Source organism: Chelonia mydas, chromosome 6 (assembly GCF_015237465.2).
Source record: "Chelonia mydas isolate rCheMyd1 chromosome 6, rCheMyd1.pri.v2, whole genome shotgun sequence".
Lineage (NCBI taxonomy): Eukaryota > Metazoa > Chordata > Testudines > Cheloniidae > Chelonia > Chelonia mydas.
Window position 1 is genome coordinate 73,840,303 of NC_051246.2, and position 27,353 is coordinate 73,867,655.

Below are 27,353 nucleotides of genomic sequence, written 5' to 3' on the forward strand. Positions count from 1 at the left end.
GTTAAAAACTATTTGTAAGAATGCAACAACATGTAATATGTCCTCTTGAAAATATAGGCAAAGTGAAATCTGCTTTACTAACGAAGTGAGGTCAAGGGGTTGTGACAACATAAATTAGGCTGGTGCAAAAACATTTGGGCTGAGTTATTTGTTTCTTGGCTTCTCATTCTTCTTCCAGCACTACAGCAGCACATGCCCTTGTCCCCAGCATGACAAATGAGCAAAGAAAAAGCCTAAAAGGTGAAGGTTGCTTTTTTGCTCTGTTCCCACCTGACCTCTTGGACATGAGGAACAAGAGTAACAGGCTCTGCCTCTATGGATACATCTACAGAACAAAACAAAACCCAAAGCCGACATTCCCACTCAGGCTGGAGCTTGGGCTCTGAAATTCAGCAAGGGGGTTGGTCTCAGAGCGCAAGCTCCAGCCCTAGTGGGAATGTCTACACAGCTATTTTTAGCTCTGCAGTGCATGCCAGAGTGTGTAGACCTAGGCGCTGAGACTCTGCCGCAGGGTTGTTTTTTTGCAGTGTAGATATACCCTCTGAGTTAAGAGCCACCTATTCTGCCCCAAGAAATGGGATAGTTTCCTTCAGATTTTTTCTTTCTTCCAAATTTGTGTGTACACTTTGATATTATGGATAAAATGAAACCGCAGAGCAGGGTAACCCCTGATGCAGCAGAGTTGCCTCACTGGGACAAATCTCTACTCCTACAGGCTCAGAAGGCCAGAGATCTGTTGAAGGGGGAAGCCTAGTTGGGAGAAGAACCCCCATGGAGAAGAACAGCTGGCTAGGCCCTATAAATAGGGCATAAAAGATGTGGGCTGGTGGGGCCCCCATTGGACTGACTTTGTGTCCTTGCCAAGGCCGTACACTGGGCAACAGAGGGGAATTATTGCTGGAGCTACAGGCACCACCAATGCCTGACGAGACAAGCTCAAGCAGCTTGGCAGTTGCTATTTTTGCCTTAGAATTGCCCTTAGATTGCTGCTTCCTCTACTCCCTGTAGTGGGGCTAGAAGGTACCACTTGCCACTTCCCTGCTGGGGTTCACTGCTTCCATGATCCAGCACCTGTGTCCTGGCTTACAGGAGGCAGCTGTCCCTCTCTGACTACAAACCCAGCGGCACTCATTCTCAATTATCTGGGAAGAGGAGCAGGAGAAGCATTCCCTTTGAATCCTAAACTCTACAGCATTGTTGCATGTAGCTGCATCTTCAGAGACAATTCCATCTCAGAGGTAGATGAAGCAACCCCAGTTTATAGATTACACTGTATTTTAGTAATAGCAACATATATACATATATATTTTCCTTTTAGGCTTTTTCTCTGCTTGCCTGTCATGCCAGACGCCAGGGCAGACCAGGGCATGTGCTGCTGCAGTACCGGAGAAAGAACAAGAAGCCAACAGTCAAGTGGCTCAGCCCCAAAGCCCAGGAAAAATGTTTTACACCAATCCAATTGTTCCCTTGTTAAAGAAATGCTGGATGACATCCAGTGAGATCATGCTGTTACAGAGGTAACAGCAGGAGTGTCACTCTGGAGAATGCTCTTGTACCTGCAGGCAAGTCTACCTAACCTGAAATCCTGCAACCTCCCTTCCTTGTCCCTACAGGATCTCAGTTTACTGTGCAGCATGCTTGGAGGCATACATAGGAAAGCAGAATTTTTCCAGCACTTACCACAACATACACGGCCTTTTCGCAGGCTGCACCCACGGGTATCCAGCCATTGGTTGCTCTCCTCCTGCTGATGCGCTGCTGCTTTGGATGAGAGTGACCTCCTGCTGCTTTGCTATCACAGGCATGTAAACAGCCAGCAGTATTTCGAAGACCAGATTTGGAGCCACTGGGGGGCTTGGAGCTCTGTGGACACTCTCGGGCCATGGTCTGGGGTTCCGAGTTGGGGGTCTGCAAGTGAGGAACTGGTTCTGCAGCTGGTGGCACGCTGGGCACCGGACATCCTGAGAGTGGGTGGGCAGGTGATGCAGGGTGCCCTGCCACAGGGATTGTGAGGCTCAGCTGGTCCAGAGATTTGCAACTTTCTAACAAGAGGGGGAGAGGGGGAGAGTGATATATTTGTACTGCAATTTCTTGATAACGACTAAATTAGCAGGATGATCCCAAGCTAAGCAATACTTTCCTAAGGAATTCTCTTTATTGCACTACGAGTAGTAGACAATACTTCTATTTAAGTATGGACCTCCTGTACTTTTTGTACTCCTGTAATTTTGTACTACTGCACGATTCTAAAAGCAATGACACTTGAGTATGCTGCTTTGAAAATGCACTGAAGTACATCCTCACTATGACAAACCCATTTGATATGCCCCTCGGTAGTGCCAGCCTCTCATGTACAAAGGGCTGGGTTAGCACCCTAAGTGATACTAGACTAGATACAGACTAGATACAGTGATTCCAGCCTGTCAACATACACGTAAAGGTGAGTAGCAAAAGGGCTTACTGTGTGAGAAAACTCGCAAAGCACTAAACTATACATTAACCATCTGTCAGGGATGGTCTACACATACTCAACCCTGCCTCAGCACGGGGTGGTGGACTAGATGACCTCTTGAGGTCCCTTTTAGTCTTACATATCTATCCCTCCATACTAATCCAAAAGCCCAATTTCCTTCAAGGTGCCAGCGCAGGCACTAAGTTTAGTCAGTGAAAGTGAAGAGCTTTCTCTAATGAGATCCAGACCAATGATAAAACATGGGGCCGAACTTGAAACAAAGCATGTGCTGTTGCCTTTAGGACAGCCCTATATCCCAGAAGCAGACATATTTACTACCACAGGCTAGCAAGTCAGCTGACAAAGCCTTCCAAAAACATCCCAAAGCATTTTACAATGATAATACACATCCAAAATTTCCAGTGCCCAAAGCGTTCAATCCATGAAATAAGCCTGAGTAAAAAAAGAAAGAAGCTTAGATCTGAAGAAGTCTAGTGACACAGCATTATCAATTCCAGCAAGGAGGGAGCCCCCAGCTTAACAAACAGCCCAATACATAAGAAAATCCCCATGCTTCATAAATCTGAAAGCATGCATCCTGGAAATGCCAACAGGGCAGCTTCAGGCAATCTCAGACAGCACTAAGGTTCACAAAGACGGCTGCTTTGATACATCTGCAGGTCCCCAAGTGCGCACTGCCTTAAAAATAAAAGCAGTTTAAGAGAATCAGCGTAATAACTGATTAAATTTACAGAGTGAAGCATGGCTGAGGCTGCTACAGACAGTGGGAAACTGCTGCCCTCTGCCTCCCACTCAGTGAGCTGTAAAAGGTTATGAAACAATCACCATCCTTGGAGATAGGAGAGTAACAAAAGAAAGATGCATTCACAGATTAGCAGCAACAGCTATAAAAACAAGTATAGCTAATAGAGCTGATCGGAAAGATTCTTGATCTCTCTGCTTGCTCCGTTTGTAGTCTGCAGTGCTACAGATGTAGAGCATTGTTCCCCTGGGAGGAGGAGTGTTTTCTGTCACTCAGCAGCTTCCCTCCGACTCTTTAGCTGATGGGGTTAGTGGGTGATTGTGATGGGTGTTTAAAAGATGGTGAAGTGGGAGGAAGAACATTGGAAGGTGCAGAGGGGCACACAAGGAGAATGGAGCAGTTGTACTAATAAAGGAGAAACAGCCCAGAATGATGATGTGGTAAAGTCTTAGGAACTCTTAAATGGACAAGCTGATATGTCTTGAATCAGATTTGGGACCACTTGGACAGCCATCGTGAGTAGCTGTATTTAATGGTGTGAAGATTAGGAACTGAACTCTGGTGCCCTATGGCCTAGGCTCCCAGGCTAATTCCACAGATGACCTGGATAGTAATGTAGCAGCCTCATGGACATTGAGATCACAAGCTCTTTTCAGTTCCAAACTGAAGCATGACAAACAGCTTCACACTAATAGCCACCCGCCTTAAGAAAGGAAAGACTTCATTCAACAGGTGCTCAATAGGGCCACACGAACCCCATCATGTCCTACATTCCCATCTGCCATGCATATATTCCCACCACCGAAAATGATCTGCCCGGGTTTAACCTCTCTAGCATCCCTCCACCACCCATTAATTCATTGGTTTCAAGTGCTACCAATAAAGCATTTCCCATGTCTAAAAATAGATAATCATTGTGGCCAACTCCTCATCCAGTCTGCTCAGTCTTAACCCCATTACCCTGCGTGCAGTTTTACATAGCAGGCTGCTGTCACTGGAACACAAGAGTAATCCCTCTCTCTCTCTCTCTCTGCTGGATATGGCACACAAGCACTGCCCCCGGCACCAGCCTAATCCCTTCACCTGTATAAAGCAGACCCCCATCATTCACCTACAAGTGAACACATCCTCCCCAGTAAATGAGACTGGCACCTCATTCTAACAATGCACTGTGCTACTCCGAGTACAAAATTAACACCTGTCCCCTGTAAAGAGAAGGCTAATATCTATGAGCAATACTTAACTAATCCCATCACTATCAGGATGACAGCGTTCAAAATTAGTTACCTTTTCAAGGGCAGTTTGGCCCCACTGGGTACCCAGCTAACCTCTCTAACAACAGACTGTAATCAACAAGAATATAGATGCAAGGTACTTGATATGTCAAGCTGGTAGCACTGGGGGATCAACCTTATCGCCTCTTCTCTGCATATGACATTATTCAGGTTAAAGTAATCCTTTTAACTCATTGAAGCTGACGTTTCCAGGAAAGACTCAGATCTTTTTCAAAAGGCTCAACAAACCAGATCTAGAACATTAAACTTTATTTATGCTAGAAGAGACCTCCCTCCACACTGCACTCAGCAAAAGCAGAAAATCTAGGGTATTCCAATTTTGCAGAATTCTAAATGGAAGTTACTCAGCAAGGAAGACAAGAGGGCCTGTCCACACCTTTGAACACACACAACCCAAATGCACCATATTTAAGAAGTGTGCTACCTTGCCACTTGCCTTTAAAAAGAAAAATCTATAGCAGGGAAAGTCTGGAGGAATACAGCAGAGTTGGAGAAATCCTACCTGTGGGACAGATTGGCACTACTCATGGCACTTTAGCTAATCTATCAGATTTCCAAGAAGGATTGACATCAATCTTCTCCCTCTGCATAAGACATCAACTTTTCTCTCTCTACATAGGAAATCACTCAGAGCACCACCAAAACATCCTCACACCCCTTTCATCTGAATGTTAAGCTAGCATCACTAAGGTGCTTGAACCAATTCCTTTTAGTACAGTATAGATTGGCATGACTCAAGGCAGTATGTCAAAGATCAGTATTCTTATTTCTGAACTAGTCTTCTCACAAGTAGTATTCAGTTATTAAAACCCTTAGAGCTATTACTGAGCCTTTAATGTACTGTCTAGCTGCCCAGTGTAGGGGGTCGGGGGTCACACCAGAACAGCAGAGATATATTTTGGAAAAAAAGGAAACCTACACTTCGCTCAAGTGCTTCTGAGTTATAGCACCTTCTCAGAACAGAAGGAGGCCATAAAGCCCATCTCATCCTGTACTCTTGACTTAGAAGATTCATCCGCCTACCTAAAATCCATCAGCAGTTTTAATTGCATAAGTTATCCTTCCCTTTGAATCCTAAACTCTACAGCATTGCTGCATGTAGCTGCATCTTCAGAGACAATTCCATCTCAGAGGTAGATGAAGCAAACCCAGTTTAGAGATTACACTGTATTTTGGGAATAGCAACACACACCTCCTTTATAGCTTGGTGGCTTTTATACTGAAAATGTACTGGTATACGATTGTCCTGTCACAACAATTCTGGTAGCCAGTTTTAAATATTTTGAACAGACATTTCTCTACATAGTGAAGGCAAAGCTCCTGGATAAAAACCATAGTACAAAGACTATGGATACCACAGCTAGGGAAAAAAAGCTACACAAATACCTGAACCATTTATTAAACATATTACGCTTCTGGGTTTCAGTGTTTAATAGGCTACACACAAAATCAGGGGAAAGGATCTTACAGGATCTCAAGAATCCACTGACATTCAGTGAGTTAATTATCTCAATGTACAGGGTGCAATTATATTACAAATCTCACAGCTAACATCTTTTGGTGTTTTTCCAAACTGGGTTGTGTGACAGAGTGCTGGGCAACAGCAGCTGTACCAGCACTCTGATCACTGGATCACCAGTTAAATCACCCCGAAGGAAACCTGAGGAGCAAAGCTGTGCCTAATTGATAGATTGGGGATGGGCAGGAGAGAGCTACAAGACTAATGAATCCATCAGCCCAGAAAGTAGAAAACACACAGGAAGGATGTGCTCAGTGGGGAAGAGAGAGAGAGACTGAGAATGGCGGGCAGGCAGGCTTTTCAGGGTCATAGGCAGAAACAGAAAAGCTCTTTCAGAAGGAAGATACTTTCTGTCTCCCCCCACCCTCCTTGGCTGAGAGAGCAAAGGATCATATGCTATTGTAAATACAGAGCTGCACAACTCTGGAAAGTTAGCTGGGAGAATACTGTAATACATTGCACAAGGTGTTTGACTAGAAGGTCTCCGAGCAGTTTGTGGCTACAGAAGAGACAGGAGCAGGACGGTGTCCTGTCACAGGTAGCACTTGCGGAAATACTCAATAACTTTGGTGCGTTCAAAGGAAAGAAAAAACCCAAAAAAGAGATTTTGTGAGATCCCAATAAAATGTATTTTGGAAATTTCACTGTTCGCAGATCAGGTACAGTGCAGAAGGCAGTGCCAGCTTCCACACACTGCTCTATCAGCATGCCTCAACCTTTCACTAAAGTGATCCCCTCTAGGGACAAAAGGGTTATTCGATCTCCATGGTCTAGATCAGCCTTCGGATTCAACTGGAACTCTGAACTAGAGCTATACACAGTGATGGCCAGTTGGCAAACTGGACCACTCATCCGCTAGGAACTAAACAGACCACCCCCTCATTTTCCATAGATTAGACAGATATTGTACTGTGGTTACCGCTAACCTGGGCAGAATTCAAACCAGGGACCACCTTCTTTCCCTCCCAAATCTTACCAGCCTTCTGACTCAATTTTTCTATCCACATAAAACATTTTACTGGAAACAGCCTTCAGCGGAAAAGGAAGGAATGTCATAACATCTGGAAGTGTAGCTGAATGCTGCATCTTCCTCAACAACAAACAGTACATGTCCCAGATTTAGATGAACCAAATACATAGGGAGCATGCCTCTTACTTGGTCATACACAGGCAACAAGATTCCCCCCTCTGCTTATCAGTGCACTAATCTAACCTTCTTCACTTAGGCATGCTAAGACCTCGATTTGTTATTTTGTCTTACCTGCTGCAAAAGGCATTTTGTAGGGGTAGCTGTTCCGTCCTGTATGCACACTGCTAATCCTGCTCTCTGGCACGTGCATAACTCCACAAAGGCTGTAACTGTTAACAGCTGTTCCTTCTCCACAACAGTATGGAGAGTTACACCAGTGAAGTGGCTGGAAAGGAGTACCTGATGGTAAGGAAGTTGGAGATACCAAAAGCCCCTCACAGGTAGACTGCGAAAGCTCATCCTTAGGGTAAACCGAGCAGTGAGAGTAGCCACTGTATCCACTTTGGCCATAATAAACATAAAACCCATTCAATGGAGTCAAATCTGAAGATTCACAGAGACATCCACAATCCGTGTGATTTCCTGGCACAGGCAAGGGATGGAACTGCTGCACGGGGAAGGAAGGCTGATGAAACTCCTGTTTGGGAGTAGGAGATTTCTCCCCAGGTCTCCCATACTCAGGCTTCATGGAAGCTTGCCCACCCATAAGCAAAGGCAGTCTGTGATAGAAACCATCTGTGCTATCGTAGGAACTAGATAATGGTTCATAATTGAGAGATTCCATTTTTCCATGGGGACTAGGGGAGTCCTGATGGTCTGCTTTCCTAAAAGCACTTGCAGGAAATCCTTGCCAGCCATGTGGACCCTCCATTTTTACATTGGACATTTCCTTTTTGGATTTGACACAATTCTTCCTATTGGCTTTGGCCCACTTGAGCCTCGACTTTGAACAGTGGTTCTCAGACTTGCCCTCTCCATCTGATTTACTCCTCGGCTTCAGAGGTTGGTCTTTTTCATGAGTCAGTTTCAAAAATGCTACAGCATTGAGACTGGCCAATCTCTTTGGGGTGGGATGATAGGGAATTCCACTATCCTCCCTCTTTGTTCCATCTTCAAAGACATCATCCAATGAATGGTCAGAGCTACTGCATTTCTGACTGGATCCATTCTGACTCTTTTCCTTAACTGTTTTTACAGCTGGTTTTCCCAATGAGGGCCAGTTGCCACTAGCTTTGCAGTGCAAGCCCTTAGTGCTACAATCTCCACTGGCTTTGACAGAGTCTTTCCGAAAACGCCTGCCAGATAATAAACCATCATCCCGTTCAAACAGCAGGTTATTCACTGCCTCTGCATTCAGAGAGGCTAGTCTTCGTTTCCTGGGCTCCAAAGGAGCAGCACTGGGTTCCTGTTCTGTTCCAGGACAAGTTATTGTGCACTTTTCCCCAGATGGATCACTTTTCCCTGCTCCCAGAGTCTGAACTTGTTCTGGGAAACAGGGAGGTCTGAAGTCATCCATCCAACTGGAGAGGTCTCTTTTTGTGCCACTCTGGGTCTCTTTTGACAACGATCCAGCCACGTCCTCTAGTCTGGTGAGAAGCACTTTGCACGTTTTTTTGTCCACAGAAGTGATCAGACGTTTCCTTAATGGGTACGTCTTTCTGATCTCCTGCAAATTCCTGCTTTTGTTCACACCCATAAACCCACTCTGGCAGTTTTGAATATCAGTGGTCTCTCCTTGCTCACTGCACTCTGCCTCAGTCCTATCCATTCTTTCACCGTCTACTGGTGACAAATCTTGGCCAGCAGAACCAGATGGATGTTTTAGAAGGAAAAGTTGTTTCTTCCGGGCATGAGTCATAGGACCAGGTTTCACTCCTGTAAATAAACAGAAAAAAAAGTCTATTAATATCACTGAAAGGGACCCATCTCCTCACAATATACCAAATAGGAAATATTTGAGGATGCTGGTTACTATACAAAATATAGTATTTCTGGGTCATGGCCAGTTTAAATCAATCAGAAAACAGGATGTAATGAGATGTGGTTTAACATTAAACCACAGAATATGACAGTAATTAAATATGTGACTGATACTGAAAACCCCAGAAGCCAGGAAAAATCAGGGTTAAAGCCAAAACTCCATCCTGCCCTATTATGCCTAAGTACTATTACAAGTATGTTACATGAAAGTCCAGTCCCCAGTTAAATGGACATGATTTTTAATAAGTCACAGATATTAATCAAACTAATTAAAGTTAATTAAAGTACACCCATGCCCAAGGTGTATGGTATAAATACATTCTAGGTATATTTTTGATTACTCGTGTGTTGTTACAAACACGGCTATTGCCCAGGACAATTAGACAAAAGATAACAAGTTCACCTTACCAAGCCATGTGAAAGCTGAACTTTAAAGAAAGTCAAATGGACAGAGACAAACCAACTATAACACACAAACTTAATAACAAATCTTTGTGCAGGTAAGAACGTGGCTAAGTGCTACGCTTAACAATTAGTTTGACATTTTAATTGTTTTAAAGACCAGCCACAACCTTTAAGTAAGCCATCTGATCTGTAGATAGGCCTGCATAATAACTGAATCCCAAGAATATGATTTTGGAAAGAAAAAAACTTTTATTCCACTCAGTTAAGGTCTAACCTTTCATTCAGATTTTGAGAGTCAAAAATGCTAAACAACAAAAACTGAGGTAACGCGTAACAAAAATATAAAAGGGGAAGTTATAAGCGTCTGTCTGCAGAACAGGAACAGGTTCTTCTACCTGAATGGTTGAGTGAATGTATGATTGGTGTTTTCCTAGGATTTCAGTTCTAACTTTTTGCTAGCTTTGCATTTTAAAAATTATTTCTGAGTTGGGACTTTTTAGGACGGTTGAGACAACGTCTGTAGACTGACTCATTACCTCAGATGTCTCAAAATATCTATGGACTTGCCCACTGACTGGATATATTTTTGGATCCATGGTCTTTGAGTCCATAATTACTGAAATGGGGAAGGTTCTTAATTTGCATAAGGGTGACCTAATCAAACACATAAGGTGATGCCAGTGACTTTAGAAGGAGATGCAATTATGATCTGCTACGGGACTGCTGAGGAGGGATTCCCAGTGGGAGGAACCAGCCATACCACCATCCTCAAAAACTGGAGGACAGGAAGAAGCTAATACTTGTTACTTTAGGTTTGTTGGCCACAAACCATGGCTTGCTTGCAATGGCTGTTGCAGTGGCTGCTACAGACCTTGGCTGCTGGCCTCTGGCCATGAGATGCCACCATGTCTGACCACATGGCCTGTGCTTCCTCCACCCACCCAGGTGGCCACCAAGGGGTAGGAATCCAGCAACATGCAACATCTAAGACTCGACATCTACAAGCAAGTAACTTCTACCCAATCAGCAAGTCCACCACTGTTAAAACCTGAGCCAACAAGAGCACCTACTAATCTTTTCAACCACATGCCAGCTTTCTTAGGCTATCCACAAGTGTTGACACCCATCCTGCATATGTATCAGCCTTTTTGGTTTTGTTTTCTTTTCTAACTCTTTCTTAATGTTCTTCCACTTTTAACTCCAGCCGATCATAGATTCATAGACTTTAAGGTCAGAAGGGACCATTATGATCATCTAGTCTGACCTCCTGCACAACGCAGGCCACAGAATCATAGAATATCAGGGTTAGAAGGGACCTCAGGAGGTCATCTAGTCCAACCCCCTGCTCAAAGTAGGACCAATCCCCAATTTTTGCCCCAGATCCCTAAATGGCCCCCTCAAGGATTAAACTCATAACCCTGGGTTTAGCAGGCCAATGCTTAAACCACTGGGCTATCCCTCCCCCCAAATCTCACCCACCAACTCCTGTAACAAACCCCTAACTTATGTCTAAGCCACTGAAGTCCTCAAATCGTGGTTTAAAGACTTCAAGGTACAGAAAATCCTCCAGCAAGTGACCCATGCCCCACGCTGCAGAGGAAGGCGAAAACCCCACAGGGCCTCTGCCAATCTGCCCTGGAGGAAAATTCCTTCCCGACCCCAAATATGGTGATCAGCTAAACCCTGAGCATGTGGGCAAGACTCATCAGCCAGATACCCAGGAAAGAATTCTCTGTAGTATCTCAGATCCCACCCCATCTAACATCTCATCACAGGCCACTGGGCGTACCTACTGCTAGTAGTCAAAGATCAATTAATTGCCAAAATTAGGCTATCCCATCATATCATCTCCTCCATAAACTTATCAAGCTTTGACTTGAAGCCAGATATATCTTTTGCCCCCACTCCTCCCTTTGGAAGGCAGTTCCAGAACTTCACTCCTCTGATGGCTAGAAATGTTAATCTAATTTCAAGTCTAAACTTCCTGATGGCCAGTTTATATCCATTTGTTCTTGTGTCCACATTGGTATTGAGCTTAAATAATTCTTCTCCCTCCATGGTATTCATCCCTCTAATATATTTATAGAGAGCAATCATATCTCCTCTCAGCCTTCTTTTAGTTAGGCTAAACAAGCCAAGCTCATTGAGTCTCCTTTCATAAGACAGGTTTTCCATTCCTTGGATCATCTTAGTAGCCCTTCTCTGTACCTGTTCTAGTTTGAATTCATCCTTCTTAAACATGGGAGACCAGAACTGCGCACAATATTCCAGATGAGTTCTCACCAGTGCCTTGTATAATGGTACTAACACCTCCTCATCTCTACTGGAAATACCTAGCCTGATGCATCCCAAGACAGCATTAGCTTTTTTCACGGCCATATCACATTGGCAGCTCATATTCATCCTGTGATCAACCAATACTCCAAGGTCCTTCTCCTCCTCTGTTACTTCCAAGTGATGCATCCCCAGTTCATAACAGAAATTCTTATTAATCCCTAAATGCATGACCTTGCACTTTTCACTATGAAATTTCATCCTATTACTATTACTCCAGTTTACAAGGTCATCCAGATCTTCCTGTATGATATCCCGGTCCTTCTCTGTATTGGCAATACCTCCCAGCTTTGTGTCATCTGCAAACTTTATTAGCACATTCCCGCTTTTTGTGCCAAGGTCAGTAATAAAAAGATTAAATAAGACTGGTCCCAAAACTGATCCCTGAGGAACTCCACTAGTAACCTCCTTCCAGTCTGACCTTTCAGTGTGACCTGCTGTAGTCTCCCCTTTAACCAGTTCCTTATCCACCTTTCAATTTTCATATTGACCCCCATCTTTTCCAATGTAGCTAATAATTCTCCATGGGGAACCGTATCAAATGCCTTACTGAAATCGAGTTAAATTAGATCTACTGCGTTCCCTTTGTCTAAAAAATCTGCTACCTTCTCAAAGGAGATCTGGTTGGTTTGACACAATCTACCTTTTGTAAAGCCATGTTGTATTTTGGCCCATTTACCATTGACCTCAATGGCTAGTAGTGAGCAGGAGTGTGTATGGATAAAACCCACAGGATCTGAGAACTGAGCCAATAAAACAATTCTGCCAGTACCTGAAACAGCCATAGATTAACCAACTTTGCTGACTGAAAGATCACACAGTATTTCATGGGTTAGAAGTTGTATGCTTATTCCTGAGAAATCATGTTAGTTTCCCCTAAATTTGTCATTCAAATTTTAAAAATAACAAGCTATCATCTTGAATTGTATTGGAACATTTCATATAACCCTATGACTGAGGATAGGTGGTGTGCAAGATTGGCTATTACCTAACCACCATTAATTTTGGGAAAGCTCCCTTAATTGGCATCAAAGCTCAACATTAACTTGAAGCTGGGAGGGATTAGATCCTTCCTGTATCAGCTATTTGGCTGAAACATAAATATACTGACTGACATTGAGATTGATAATGTCCTCTCTCATTTTGGGGGCTCTCAGTTATGCCTGCCCAAATTATTAGATAAAGCTGTTGATTTAATCTGGTTTAAATCAACCTGATGTATTTTGTTTATATTATCTCACTTTTAATTTACTTATTTATATGTATTTTATTTGATTCTTTTGTTTAGTTAATAAAATATATAAATTAGAAACCTGTTTCTTTCAGATGTCAAAGTTCCAGATCTAACAAGTCCCAGGGTAAATAAGAAGTAACTCAGCCTCAGACCCCAATAAATAAATGTGGAGGCTCCAGCATGGCAGAGGGCAGTACAGGCCACCGGCTGCATGGAAGTGGGAGATCACCCTGCAGACCCCTCCCCTCCATGGGACACGGACTCGGCGGTGAGGCTGCACCTGACCCTAGGGTGACCAGATGTCCCGATTTTATAGGGACAGTCCCAATACTTGGGGCTTTGTCTTATATAGGTGCCTACTAACCCCAACCCTGTCCCGATTTTTCACACTTGCTGTGTAATCACTCTACCTGACCCTGACAAAGTGCAAGAGCCAGGCCTGCCCCAGAAGCACCCCAGGGACCTGCCCCTCCACACCAGGTGTGGGCAGGCAGGCTCAGCCCAACAGGATCCAAATGTGGAGGCGCTTAGTGTGGGGGGATCTAGGTATGGGGGGGAGAGGGCTCTGTGTGGGGCAATCTGGGTGCAGGTGGCTCACAGTGGGTAGTCTGGGTGTGGGGGGGGATCTGGATGCACAGGGGCTCGTTGGAGGTGGGTTCCGGGTGCAGGGGCAATGGGACTCTGCAGGGGGGTCCAGGTGAAGGAGGTTGGGGCTCAGCATGGAGTGTCTGGGTGTGAGGGGCTCACTGAAGGGGTCAGGTTGCTGCAGGAGTGGGGCTTGGTGGGGTGGGGATTCGGGAGCAGCTTGTTGGAGCTCAGTGGGGTGGGGGTCAAGGTGTGGGAGGCTCATTGGAGTGATCTAGGCACACAGGGGATGGGGTTCATCAGGTTGGGGGTTCAAGAGCAGGGGGTGGTCTGTGTACAGGGGTGGGGGATCCAGGTGCAGGGGGGTGCCGCTCGGCAGAGGGTGATCTGCGTGCAGGGGGGAGGGGCTCGGCAGGGGTCTGGATGTAAGGGAGTGGGGCTTGGCAGAGAGGGCTGGGTGCGGGGGGGAAGGCCTGGCAGGTGGGGGTTCTGTGTGCAGGGAGATAAATCTTGGCTGGAGGAGTGTCTGGGGGGTGTCCTGATGCACAGGGGTTGGGCAGATGGGGGAGCAGCTCCCTGTACAGTGACTCATTCACGCATGGCTGAGGAGCAATGGGGACAGGAAGCAGGGGCAGTCGGTGCAGAGCTGGGGGAGATTTCTAGGGGTGGGTCGGACCAGGCCCTGACCGCTCCGTGCAGGGGAAGGGTGCTTCTCCCCCACTCCCAGCCCAGCCAAGACTAATAATTGAGCCCGGCATAAGGTAGGAGCCGCTGGCCAGGGTGTCAGGTGCAGGGGGGCAGAGCTCAGCGGGGAAAGGGGATCTGGGTGCCGGGGAGGACTGGGTTTGAGGGGGGTCTGGGTATGGATGCCCGGGGTTGGGCAATTGTGGGATGGGTCTGACCCGGCACTGGCCGAGGCATCCCCAGCCCCACCCCGCCCCACCCTGCAGTGACTTACCTCTCCATTGGCTCCTCCAGGCACCCGAAACAACACACCTGCACTGCTGGGGAGGGGTGAGTGGCCGCTCTTGCGGCTTCCCTTTGCTTCCCCATCAGAAAGTCATTTTTCTGCAAGGAAGCAAAGAAATCTGCAGTGGACATGAATTTTGTGCGCACGCAGCGGCACAGAATTCCCCCAGGAGTAAAATAAGGAGCAGTTTACAGCCCAGGATAATTCCCTTGCAGGTTTGGTGGCATAGCCAGTGCTACCAAGAGACTAACTGCTTACAATTCTTTTCAAAAACTATAAATATGAATGCTTAAAATCATATGCCACCACCCCTGAAAACTACATTTAGTAAGATACCTTTCAATAGTAAGTATCACTTAGAATTCAGAAGAAAATTCATACACTCTCCCAACCTTGACTTTGAAATATATGTTCTACTGCACAATACCTAGGCAGAACATGGCAAGTTGTGGTTTATTTATAGCTAGTAGTTTAAAAAATCATTCAGCATTGATGGACTCAAATCCCACAGATCAAGAGACACTGAATTTATGGCTTATTACAACAATTTATAACCCACTAACAACCCCCTCCAGCTTCTCCCCTCCCCTCTTCCTTTCTTCCCTATGACTAGAAGGATGTTAGGCCACTTCACCTTGAATGGTCCCTTGAAGTATGTGTTTACTTATGCTAAACAATCTGTTCCACCTTGCATTTAGCTGTGACACACTGAGTAAGTTTCCCAGACCTGAAGAAGAGCTTGAAAACTGATCTCTCTCACCAACAGGAATTGTTCCAATAAAACAACATATTACCTTACCCACCTTCTCTCTCTACACATCAAGAGAAGCATTTACATTAGTTTATCATGTGAAGAGATTGCAATAGGTATCTCTATACTAGAAAATAACACATTAAAAGGTAAAAGGATCAAGAATTAATATGTATCCAGATTCCATGCAATATGTTTAAGGCAGACTGATTTAAATCAAAGCAATTTAAATCACGGATTTTAATTATGATTTCAAGCAGCAAGAAGGAAACGTTGATTTAAATTGATTTTAGTTACGTTTTGCATTTGTACTTCTTAGTTATTTTCCTAATGAAAAGTTGATTCTCATTGGTTCGTAACCATTAGAACATGTTGATTTGCAACTAAATATAGACTTTATACTAAATTTTGTACTTCTTTTTGCTAACCAGGAGGATATACTATATCTATACACAATTATTTAAGCAATTATATAGCTTAACTTACATTTATTCAGTCAGATTCTTAATTTTTACTATGTGAAAAATGGTGAATGAGGCATTTCTTATTTATTAGATTAATATTTTTACTGGTGATTTGTGTCAAGCCCGACACGGATGAAGATTCAGATAAATAATAATAATTTTAAAAAAGCACTTTTAAAATTAAACAGAGCTACCTTAAGTATGCTGGATACATGAGAAAAAAGTTTATCAGAAACGTTTCGCATTAAAACTAATTGGTTTATTAAACAAAGAAAGTATTATTTGTACTTAATGAATTGAACTGATTGTTTCCTGTTACCATGTCCTTCAAGATTTTAAAACTAGTAAATCTCAACCTCTCACTTTGAGTTTTTATTCATAGATTGGAAGAAGAAGAAGAAAGCTTTCCTGCTCTTTCAACTTCCAAACACTGTCTCTACTTTGAATGAACTAATCATTGAGCTGAACTGATTGAAATAAACTAACATGAAGAAGATATTCTCTCTGTACAGTACTTGCACAAGAGACTACTGCTGTCAAAAGCTAATTTAGCACTCCAGTTGCAGATGCTTAGCCAGTGACTTCCACCAGTTCAGTGGTTTAATTTTCTTTAAAACTTGGCAATAAACATGTACTCCTTAATTTTTTTTTTTTATTTAATTGAAATGATTTTAACATACTATAAGTAGCTTAGGACTTAACATAGGTTGTCAATTTCAAATGTAATGTTTAATAAGTTTATTTTTAAAAAATAAACTTGTATTTAATTTAAAATAATCTTTGTCTAAATAATCATCTCAATTTTTACCTACCCTGAATCTGTTTCAAAGGTTTCAATTGAATTAGACCTTTGATATGATGAGTGGTTATACACAGTACTTACACAACAATCACAAGCTTCTGCTTTTTAAAGGGGTCATGCATGCATATAATTCCAGTTCTTGTTAACTGGTGTTATGAGGAAACATCAACTCCTTAAAAATTTCTCTCCATCTTTACAAGTCAATTTCCCTTAAACATCACAAAAGGCTAATTGATATAAAAGACCAGATATTCAGATTTAGAGATGCAAAATGAATAAAAAATAAGTGCATTTTTGGCATTACAGCTGAACCTCTCCTTTAAACTTTTGGTGAACAAAGTGGTAGTTTAACCCACAGGTAATAAAACACTTTGAAATCTAGGTTTTTACCACCAAGTACAAGAGAGATGATATGGAAGCACAAGTCAGAAAGGCACTGTAAGAAGTGTTACTGAGGAATTCCATATTTTCTATTTAAAAGATTTCTACATCAGATTTACTCCGTTTAGAAACCAAAGAATGATTCCCGTGCCAGCCAACTGCGAGTACTGCATACTCAATTTAGGAACCAAAAAGTCAAGACGTTGTCTTTCTGGCTCGCAGGTTATCACCAGTATCCTAGACTGCAGTCAAAGCTTAGATTAATTTTGCTGAAGATGGACAAAGCAGAATAGAATCCAGCTCATTTGCAAGTAATCTCACTTTCAATCACTGATTTAAATCTGCTCGCTATATGTAGTTAAGTAAGAGGATACTACTACTACATAGTCATTTTTCTGACGACATCATCACCTTAAAGAGGACCTGCTACAACATACAGACGTTCTTGGAAGCAAAACACTATTCTCAAAAGTGCTTTTTGCTTTTAGTGCTAAGAAGAATCCTATTACCATACCTATGGATGCCAGATCTACTAGGGCTTGTTACAAATGATAAATACATAATCCAAAACATTTCTGGAGACATACTGCATCTGTGGGTGCCGACGTCATCACGAAGAATACAAAACGAAGAGTCTAGAATCAGTGACTTGCACATCTAAAGTATCATCACTAACTTAAATCTATTCAAATATTTGGATTTTTCTCCTCCTGCCCCATCATCTTTCAGAAAAAGTATTTTTTAATCTTTCCACCTAGGTCAATCCCTCACACCAATAATTTTTGCTGCATTTTTTTTGAATTTCCTACAATTTGTCACATAAAAAAAAGACACAGCAAGAGAGACTTCAAGGTTTTCACCTAGAGTTCTGTGTGATTGTGGATATAATAAGGTTGATATCAGTAGACGAGATATATCAAGATACAAGTGCAATGTATGACTGGATCATTAAACTGACAACATTGCCAATTCTCAGCATGAAGAAAAAACTGGACTATTTTAGCAATGCAAACATCATCCCACATTCTGAAAAGAACACCCAAAAGCTAGTACTCAACAGAACTCAAGTAATCTAGCAAGATTTATTATTAAACAAAAATACCAGAAAAAGTAGTACTATAATGTACTTAATCTATGTTGTTAAAGGACAGTTCTTAATACTATGTGGATTTCTAAAATCAAGTTTCCTTTGGCTCCAAATTTGTGCTACATACAGTAGTTTGTAAAAGCTACCTGGACAACCTGACTCAATATTTGGTGCCTAGTATTCTCCATCCCTTGCCACATCAACACACAACTTCCAGAGCCTTATTCAAACCTAGAACAATGACAGTTGAGTATTATTTCATGGCTTAGTATCAAAGCCACACAGGTTTATGAAAATACACAAGCTTCTGACCCTTGGTATGAAATACATTTCAGTAGGGAAATGACATCGTCAGGTTCTTCATCCCACTGCAGTCCCTGCTAACTAATGGATCCATGATAATGAACCAAAGAATTCACATAAATGACCTATACTTGTTGAGCCCTCATGGAAACCTTGATAATCCAAGTGTTACAGTCCAGATCTAAGTTTAAGAGAACTAAAAATTAAGTTATCTAAGGCCACAACAGCACTACTCTGTACCTAGGGAACAGAAGACAAAAAGATATTTAGATATACTACTCATTTAAAAAAAGAAAGTATTTAATCACTAGTTCCCAGCTTGTCCTCACCACCCCAGTTACTCTAGAATTCACTTAACGGTAAACTATAGAACCACCACTTGCCAAAGAGTAAAATCACAAGAGAGTTGATGCCTCATTAGCAGGAGAATAACCAAATGTGTTAACAGCTGCATTTTCTGTAATCATGCAGCTGCAGCATCTGTCTCGTACTCTGCATCCATTGATTGCAAGTGAAATCAGGAGACAAACAAGCTTGGGACCATCCATTCAAGCACCCTCTTATTTAGTCTATTTCCTTTCCAAAGCTTTACCAAAAAGATATATTTGCTCCAAGGGACTTACACCAGGAGAGAGAAGGTTTAATTTCTGAGGTTTTTAAGCAATTGATCCAAGAGCATGGTTGAGTTAAACATTTGACACCTAGAACCAAAAACGATTATATGGCACCAGGATTCTTCCATGATTTTATGCACAGCATTGCTTTGTCTACTTTTAGGTCTGGTCAGCATAAGAAATTGCACTAATTTAAATTGGTGAAATTTCTGTGATCACACAAACCCTTCATCTATAAAGTATCTTGTGTGCAGGGTTCTTCTCTCTTTTTTGTTCTTTATAGTGAGATCATACCGTTAGTACTCACAAAATGAAACTATCACATACCTTGGGGTGCTGAGGGGGAGAGCCTTGTCTGGTCAGCAGGAAGAAAAGAGTTATGGCTCCTTTAAGGGTTCCCCCTTCCTTCATGTTGGGGAGGCATCACCTAGCTGGGAGCTGGCCAGAGGAAATCAGAGAAGCCACTGGCTCCCTGTGCACTAAGGCAAGGTGTATATGCCCTGTTCATCCAGACAGGGCCTTTTCTCACACCCTGAACAATATCATGCTCAGAATTTGAATTGCTCTGCAGGACACTGGAATAGACAATGGTACAGGAGGCTGGTTTAAAACAGGTAGTTCGCTATCTGTATGACTTCCTGTTTGTGGCCAGAGTAGATTTCAGAGTGTGCCAGCCTGCTGGCCTCATTCTAGACCCCTGATAGTACACTGGCAGTACCAATACAAGGAGAAAAGACATAGGACCCTCTATTAAGCTGACCCACTTAGGAACTGAATTAGATACACAGGCTGGTATCTCTAGGCCCCTAGCAAATAAGCTAGCAGAACTTTTGGGATTGCCCCAGGGGTCCAGGGCATCCAAAGCAGTTACACTGCACGAACTGCAGGCTATTATTGGTCATCTTAATTTTGTATGCCAAGGACTGGCCCCAGGACAATCATCTTGTGCTCACCTCTCAACTACCACCTCTGGAATAACGAGGCCCAACCAATTTACAAAAAAGAGTGAATAAAAAAACAAAGGGGGATTTATGGGTCTGGGAACAGTTCCTGAATCACTGTAATGGAGTTTCCTTTTAGAAAAAAGAACAGATGCTAGAGGCAGACCTAAATATTCACTCTGATGCAGTAGGAGGCACTGGGCTTGGGTTTTTAGTGTTTGTAAACACACATCAGGGCAAGTGGTGTTCTCAGAAATGGCTCACTCACTGGCTCCAAAAGGGGATTGTAAAGGACATAACATTCCTGGGATTCTTTCCCATTTTAGTTCCAGTGACAATTTAGGGGAAAGGAGCTCACAAGAGAGTGAGATTTTAGAGTGACAACCTGATGGTGGTACGTTATCAATTGCCAGTCCTTTAAATCATTCAGTGTGATGAGGGTGGTGAGGGCATTCATCCTGCAGTGTTTAACTTAACATCTGTTTTACCGCTAAACATGTGCCCAGTATTAATAATGGTGTAGGCGATGCTTTATCTTGATTACAGGTGGAGGGATTTTGAGACTTGTTATTGGGAACCAACAAGGAACCCAAACAGATGTTGCTAACACTGTGTAACCTTGGCACATGACTGCTATTGGATTTCACAGAGATCAGTAGCACTGCAAACATTTAGGGTTTATGAGAGGAGTTAATCAGTTTCAGCTGGATGCCTATTTTGACCTATTCCTGAAGATCAGGTTCTTCAGTATATGGTGTCATTGATAACATCATAGGCTGGCCTCAACCACCATCTCTTGGCCCTCATCGGGGATAAAAGGTTACCCAGGTTCTTGTAGCAGGTTGTTAGTTAAGAGATTGCTAGAGGAGTGGTCTCAATCCAAAGGCCCTAGGGAAGATCTGACAACTTGTCACTATTCAGATATTTTGGGATCTGGAGTGAGTTCTTCACCAGACATGCCAATGAAGCCAGGAGGCATTCTAGTTCTTGGTGGCATTTTTTTTTTTTTGAGCATTTAGAGTCAGTGATCTGGTGCCTGGGGTCAGCAAGGGATACCTCTGGTAGGGCTGTGGAGTTAGGGACTTTCAAAAAGGTAAACAATTAGTCACCTTAACTCTGAGATGTCAAAGACAAACCAAGGAGGGCAGGGGGACTCCATCGCGCTGCAAGAGGAGGCAACGCAGGGATTAGCCCATTAAGGACTTATATAGCACTGAGACTGACTGAGGATGGGCCTCTCTTCATGGTACCAGTTTGAGGCATTCTTTAAAGAGGAGCTTACAGCAGCAGCGTTCCTGCTGTGAATTCAGGTCCTATTCATTGAAGCTTGTGACAATGATAAGTGCAGCCCAACTGGGAACAGGGACTCAAGAGAGGCAGCCAGGCACTGGCATTCCAGTAAATGAGAATCAGAGTCCAACAGTGTGAATAGCTAATATTACTATGATTTCAGTTTCCAGGAGCAAGGGAGCGAGTCATGTGAACTGCTGTTTGGATCTGCGGATGCAGTATTGTGCATTGGACCCACAGATGGGTTGCGGGATCACCTGGAGGGTCCCAGCTGGACCCTGATGGCAAGGCAACTGAATAGGGATGGAAGGACAGCTATGCTCTCGGACTAGCTGATTCCCATCTTATGCTCTTTAGCAGCCACTGAACATGATTATTGTACACCTGGGTGAAAATGAGTTGTGATTTTATAACTCATTCGCCAAGGCAAAGAGCTTTATGACAGATACAGGACTTTTTACTGGGGGCAGCCATAAATTGGTCTGAAATGCTGCAGCAGAGGATATAGGGGGGAGCTGCCAAGCTTCCACTGGTTGACAAGGCCACAAGGTATGTGAATCTATAGGTGGCTAAATCTGTACACAAAGGGGGAGGATTGGTAATTATCCTTCGGAAAATATCATACTGGGCACCTGTGTTATTCAGGGAAGACAGGATATACCTCTCTGATTAGGAAGCAGGTATATTTTTGGTCAGTGGTAAGGAGGTAACTTAACTATCTGGGATGCCCGTCGGGGTGCAGGGGAGACAGCCAAGCTCATTGCTGGTGCCTGCTGGTGGCAGATGTCCAAATGAAGGTACTAGTTTTATAGGGAGTGTGGTTTCTTCACAAATTAGAGTTGGACAACATCCTTTCCCCAGCCCTTTAACCTTCCAACGAGGGTAGAGTGGTGGGGTCCCAGCAGGTTGGGAACAGCTTTGGAGGGGTGGGAAGTTGATGGTAACCCTCAAATACGTGGAAACAAGCGAGGAAGAAATGAAGACCTGCACCATGCGTTACTGACAGAGGATTCCCAGATGAGTAAATACAGTTGTGGCCTAGTTAAGCCACACCCCTCACATTATGACAGATAATGAAACAAACTATCCTTTTCGTAATGGTTCCTACCTTGCTAGCTTTTTTTGATTGCTGTTGCACATTGAGAAGATATTTTCAGAGAACTATCCACAATGATTCCAAGATCTCTGAGTGGTAAAAGCTAATTTAGACCCCATAATTTTGTATGTACAGTTGGGATTTTTTTCCCCCAACATGCAATACTTTGTACTTATCAACACTGAATTGCACCTGCCATTTTTGGGTTTGTCTACAGTACAACTAAACACCTGCGCCTGGCTGACGTCAGCTGACTCAAGCTCACGGCGCTCAGGCTGCAAGGCTGTAAAACTGTGGTATGGACACTGGGGCTTGGGCTGGAACCCAAGTTCTGGAGCCTTGGGAGAGGGGAAGGCCCCAGAGCTCAGGTTCCTACCTGATCCCCAGTCTCCACACTGCAGTTTTATAGTCCAAGCCCACCTCAGCTGACACAGGGCAGCCACAAGGTGTTTAATTGCAGAGTAGACACATCGTTTGTTGCCCAGTAACTCGGTTTTATGAGATTCCTTTGTAACTCTCTGCAGTCAGCTTTGAACTTAGCTAGCATGAGTAATTTTATATCATCCATAAATTTTGCCACCTCACCCCTCACATCCTTTTCCAGTTCATTTTATGAATATGTTGATCAGCACAGGTCCCAGTTCAGATGCTTCAGGGACCCCACTATTTATTTATTCCCATTGTGAAAACTCACCATTCATACCTATCCTTTATTTCTTATCTTTTAACCAGTTACTGATCCATAAGAGGATCTTCCCTCTTATCCCATGACTGCTTACTTTGCTTAAGAGCCTTTAGTGAGGGACCTTCTGAAAGTCGAAGTACACTAAATCCACTGGCTCACCCTTGTCCATGTTTGTTGACATCAAACAATTCTAATAGATGGGTGAGGCATGACTTTCCTTTACAAAAGCCCTGTTACCTCTTCCCCAGCATATCATTGCCTTTCAGCACCTGAGAACACTTTTAAAAATAGAATAATTTTTCAGGCTGAAATTGAACTTTCTTGGTTTCAACCCAAAGTCCATCCCCCCACCCCAAAGCTTCACAAAAAGCTCTACAGCCATCTGAGTAAGCTGAACACAGAAAGTGTTTTTACAGTGCCTTTTTTTTTGCGGGGGGAGGGGGAGGGGGGGCGCTATAACTCAAGAATGGCTTGGTTTTATACCAGCACACTTTCTATGAATTGATTCCGAATGATTTTCGAGCAAATTTCTGGAAGTTTGCAAATACTGCACTGAGGAATGAGCAGTACACAGTTTAACTTCAGAAAGATGTGTCAACTGGACCTGGAGGCCCCTGTAGCTATCACAGAGCCAACGGAGGGAATTTGGAATTTTTATTCAGGGTCAGCACTATTCACACCCTTGCCTGACAAAGGGTAGCTTTCTCTAACTTATTTTGAAAGCTAATGCTACAAACACTCACAGCACATAAAACTACAAAATGCAATAAACTACAGGATTTAAAATTGCAATTACAGCCAGCCACTGATGTACAATGGCTACATCCCAAGTTTGGATGTAATCTCTGATTAATAGTTAAGCATGTTTGAGTGCAGTCCATATTTCCATGGCTGACCAACTGAGCATTCTATACTTGCTAATTCTCTGTGAAAACTATTGTTATTTTAATAACTATTTGATTGCTTTAGAGGGTCTATCCTATACTTGATCATCTATTTTGATAACCTACTTAGTGGCAGAGCTCTGAATTGCGTTGCAGGAGACCAAAGTTTGACTCCTTCTGTCTCTCACTCTCCAAGGCCACAATGAACAACAGTTATTTTAAACAAATCATTACTTTGTAACCCTACTACCACAGCCTGATCTTATCACACCCCAACCAGGCAAGCCTGGACATCGTCATTACTTGAGGAACCTCCATGCATGTTTGTTTGTTTTTTTTAATATATGTATTTCAAATGCAATAAGGTTTAATTGAAATTCATAACCCAAATCAATCGTTGCTCTAACATTGTCTTCTTGAGATTTAGATTCAGAATTTAAGAATTTGTTGTTCTCAATCTCCATAAGAATACACCCATTCCCTTCACGAGGACACATTTTTGTGGGAAAAGATATCACAATCTAATTTCTACCCTGGTACTCTCAAGGTCTTTCGTAAAAACTATCAAAGAATCAAGCAATTTACTCCAATCTACTTTGAACAAAGAGATGCTATTCTTCTTTTAAACACTTATGGATGCGGATCAGATACTACAGCGATGGGCACCATTTACAAGAAATAAGATAAAATTTGGTGCTGAGATTCTCAGGGAAACTTCTCAAAATTTCCCATTAAAAGGAAAATATGTTTTTGCTGGCTTGGGTGATTTTAGTAGCATCTGTCTAGTGTACTTTTTTGAAAAAATGTGGGGTTTTTTTGCTTCAGTCCCAATGGCAAAACTATGCCCTATTCTAGTTTGAGTGACCACCAACTAAATTCAATATCCTACCATACTGTATTGAGGAACTATTGGCAACAGTAGAAATATGAGAATTGGGCAGTCAAACAGCCAAATTACCAAAAATAGAAAAACTGTAGAGGCAAAGTTTGATTACACAAGTTTGGTCAAATAAAAACCAAGCCTCATTATCCTCTAAGCCTCCGTTTAACACCAGTGTAATTTTTAAAGGCAAAAGCACATGCACATGCAGCTCCCGGTGGGGGTCGCCCAGTGTGGCAGGCAGCCACGAACTGTTCTCCACTCCAGATGTGTCTAGCCAGTCTCAGCAGTTGCTCTCTGGCGAGCAAGAAGCAGGAGAGGAAACGCCTGATGTGGTCTTCAGGAACACTCCACAGGCCCTGCAGAGTGTCTCCGCCAGATAAGAAAGTGCCCAAGACGCAGCAAAGAAGACATGTTCCAGGAGGTACCACACTGCTCCAATGCAGAGAAAAGGGAACGCAAGGAGTTCTGGGAAGCCGAATGGCAGGACATAAAGGATCAGGAGTTTGTTAAGGATGCAACTAAGCAGATGTTTAAAGTAATGGAGGAGCATATGCAGACGCTGAAGTCCTTCTCCTGCTGATAATAGCCCACCTTAATCGATTGGTCTCGTTAAGAGTTGGTATGGCAACCCCCATTTTTTCCAGGTTCTGTGTGTGTGTGCGCATGCGTGTGTATATCTTCCTACTGTATTTTCCACTGCATGCATCTGATGAAGTGGGCTTTAGCCCACAAAAGCGTATGCTCAAATAAATTTGTTAGTCTCTAAGGTGCCACAAGTACTCCTCGTTCTTTCTGCTGATACAGATTAACAAGGCTACCACTCTGAAACATGCATCTTCTGTTGCTCATAGTTTTGCCAAGCAACATAGTGAAATGCTGGCCAGTTGTACTGATGCTATTCAGAACTATGGGCAGCAGTGAAACTGTCAAAAATCACATCAGTTTCATACTGCTACCATTAGGAAGCAAAGCTATGGACAGAGGCAACCACTGAGTTATTCACAGGGGAAGAGGAGGCCCCAAAACCAAATGGGACAAGGGATGACAGTAGAACTCTTCCCTCTCCATCCCCCTTGAAACAGCTAGGAGATTCTGGTGCAATGGGAGAGTACAGGGGCATTTCTCTCTCTCTCACAGCAACAAGCGTCTTCTCTCTTCCAGCAGGCTTTGAAAGGAAGGTAGGGGTGCTGGCGGCGAGAGATTATGGAGCTTCAAATTAGACATCTAGTCAGAGGCCAATACAGAATATGGAGATCCAAAGCAGGGTCCAGGGACAACACCTTGGCAGAAATCCAGGATGGATTTGATTTAAATCACTCGTCAGGAAGACTCGATTTAATCATGGATTTCTACATAAAAGCGCATTCTTATTGGTTGTTATAACCTTAATACATATTCTTCACAACTCAGAGACAGATGTAGGTTTCATTTTTAGACGGTATACACTATACACTTTTAAGGTGATTTATTTTGAAAAAACTTTTCAGATTAGTTTTACAGCTATATCAGAAAATGAATGATTGGTTATTTCATTTACCTTTTGGTAAATGAAGCAGATATTTATGAAGTCATTGGGGGGTGAACTATCTCCAGTTCAATGGGTTAATCATTAATATTTGGAGGATTTTCTTGACATGCTATATTAGGAGGAGAACATAACCAGACAGACATTTAAATTGTCTTATTTAACTAAACAACAACGTTATGTATTCTGGATTTTTTTCTTCAGCAGCAAATAAATAATATTTTAACAAAACAAGCATATGAATTTTTGAATGTAGTTAAACATTCAAGTTTTTTAAAATCAGGTTTGTTTGGGTTAAAATTGTTAACTAAAATAGTTAAATGAAATATTAAAAAAAAAATTAAATCGACTGTGTCAGCCAGGTCAACATGAGAAATTTAAAATATTGGCTTCTACAGCTAACTCAGTCGTCTTAAGAAAAACAAGCTTTCCTACTTTTTCAGGTCCCAAACTATTTCTCAATTTGGAATGAATTAGTCCAAAGGAAGAAAATATTCTTTCTACAGCAGCAGAAGAAGCTACTGCTGTTAAAAATGAGATTATCACTTCAACAGTCTCTGAATCCAAGTGCTTAAGTGACTTCCACCAGTTCACTGGTGTGACTTTCTTTAAAACATCATCAGCAAACATGTATTTCTTGAATGGTTCTTATTCCCTAACTGGGTCTCTCTTATGGCCTGCTGCCATTATAGGTTTTCCCCTCTAGTGAGAGAATGGTACGGTAGATCTCAAATCAATGAAGGCTACACTCAAAAAGACCTCAAGACTTCTGGAATATGCTGCTCAAACAGTTTCACTTTTGTTTCTACTGCCTGTCCCTCCCTTCTCACATTTATCTCCAGACTTCTTCTCCTTGTCCAGATCTATTCCGTCCCCAACGATCTTCTATTCATTGAACTTTCTGAAACTGCACTTTTAGAGAGAGGTAAGGGATTGACTCTGTGTACACAAATTTGCAGAGGGACAATAGGGTTGAGGTCTGTTATTTCTCACCTCTATATATTAATTTATTTATTTTAAAACATTTTTGCTGCTAACAAGCATGTTATCTCTGGAGACACAAATCCACAGTTTGAGAAC

The 27,353-nt window shown here is 42.7% G+C and overlaps 1 protein-coding gene across 6 annotated transcripts in view; it reads right to left on the reverse strand.

Annotated features, from left to right (window-relative positions):
- The window catches only part of BAHD1 (bromo adjacent homology domain containing 1), a 77,524-nt gene that overhangs the window by 11,729 nt on the left and 38,442 nt on the right, over positions 1-27,353 (reverse strand). For 5 of the 6 annotated variants that reach the window (XM_043548724.1, XM_043548723.1, XM_043548725.1 and 2 more), the window contains 2 exons: positions 7,291-8,934; positions 1,681-2,042 (listed from right to left, as the gene is read on the reverse strand). In XM_043548724.1, the coding sequence (XP_043404659.1) occupies positions 1,681-2,042; positions 7,291-8,934 (2,006 nt within the window). Of the gene's footprint in view, positions 1-1,680; positions 2,043-7,290; positions 8,935-14,555; positions 14,666-27,353 lie in introns of those variants that run through there. The other variant, XM_037900482.2, reaches the window with a different exon arrangement.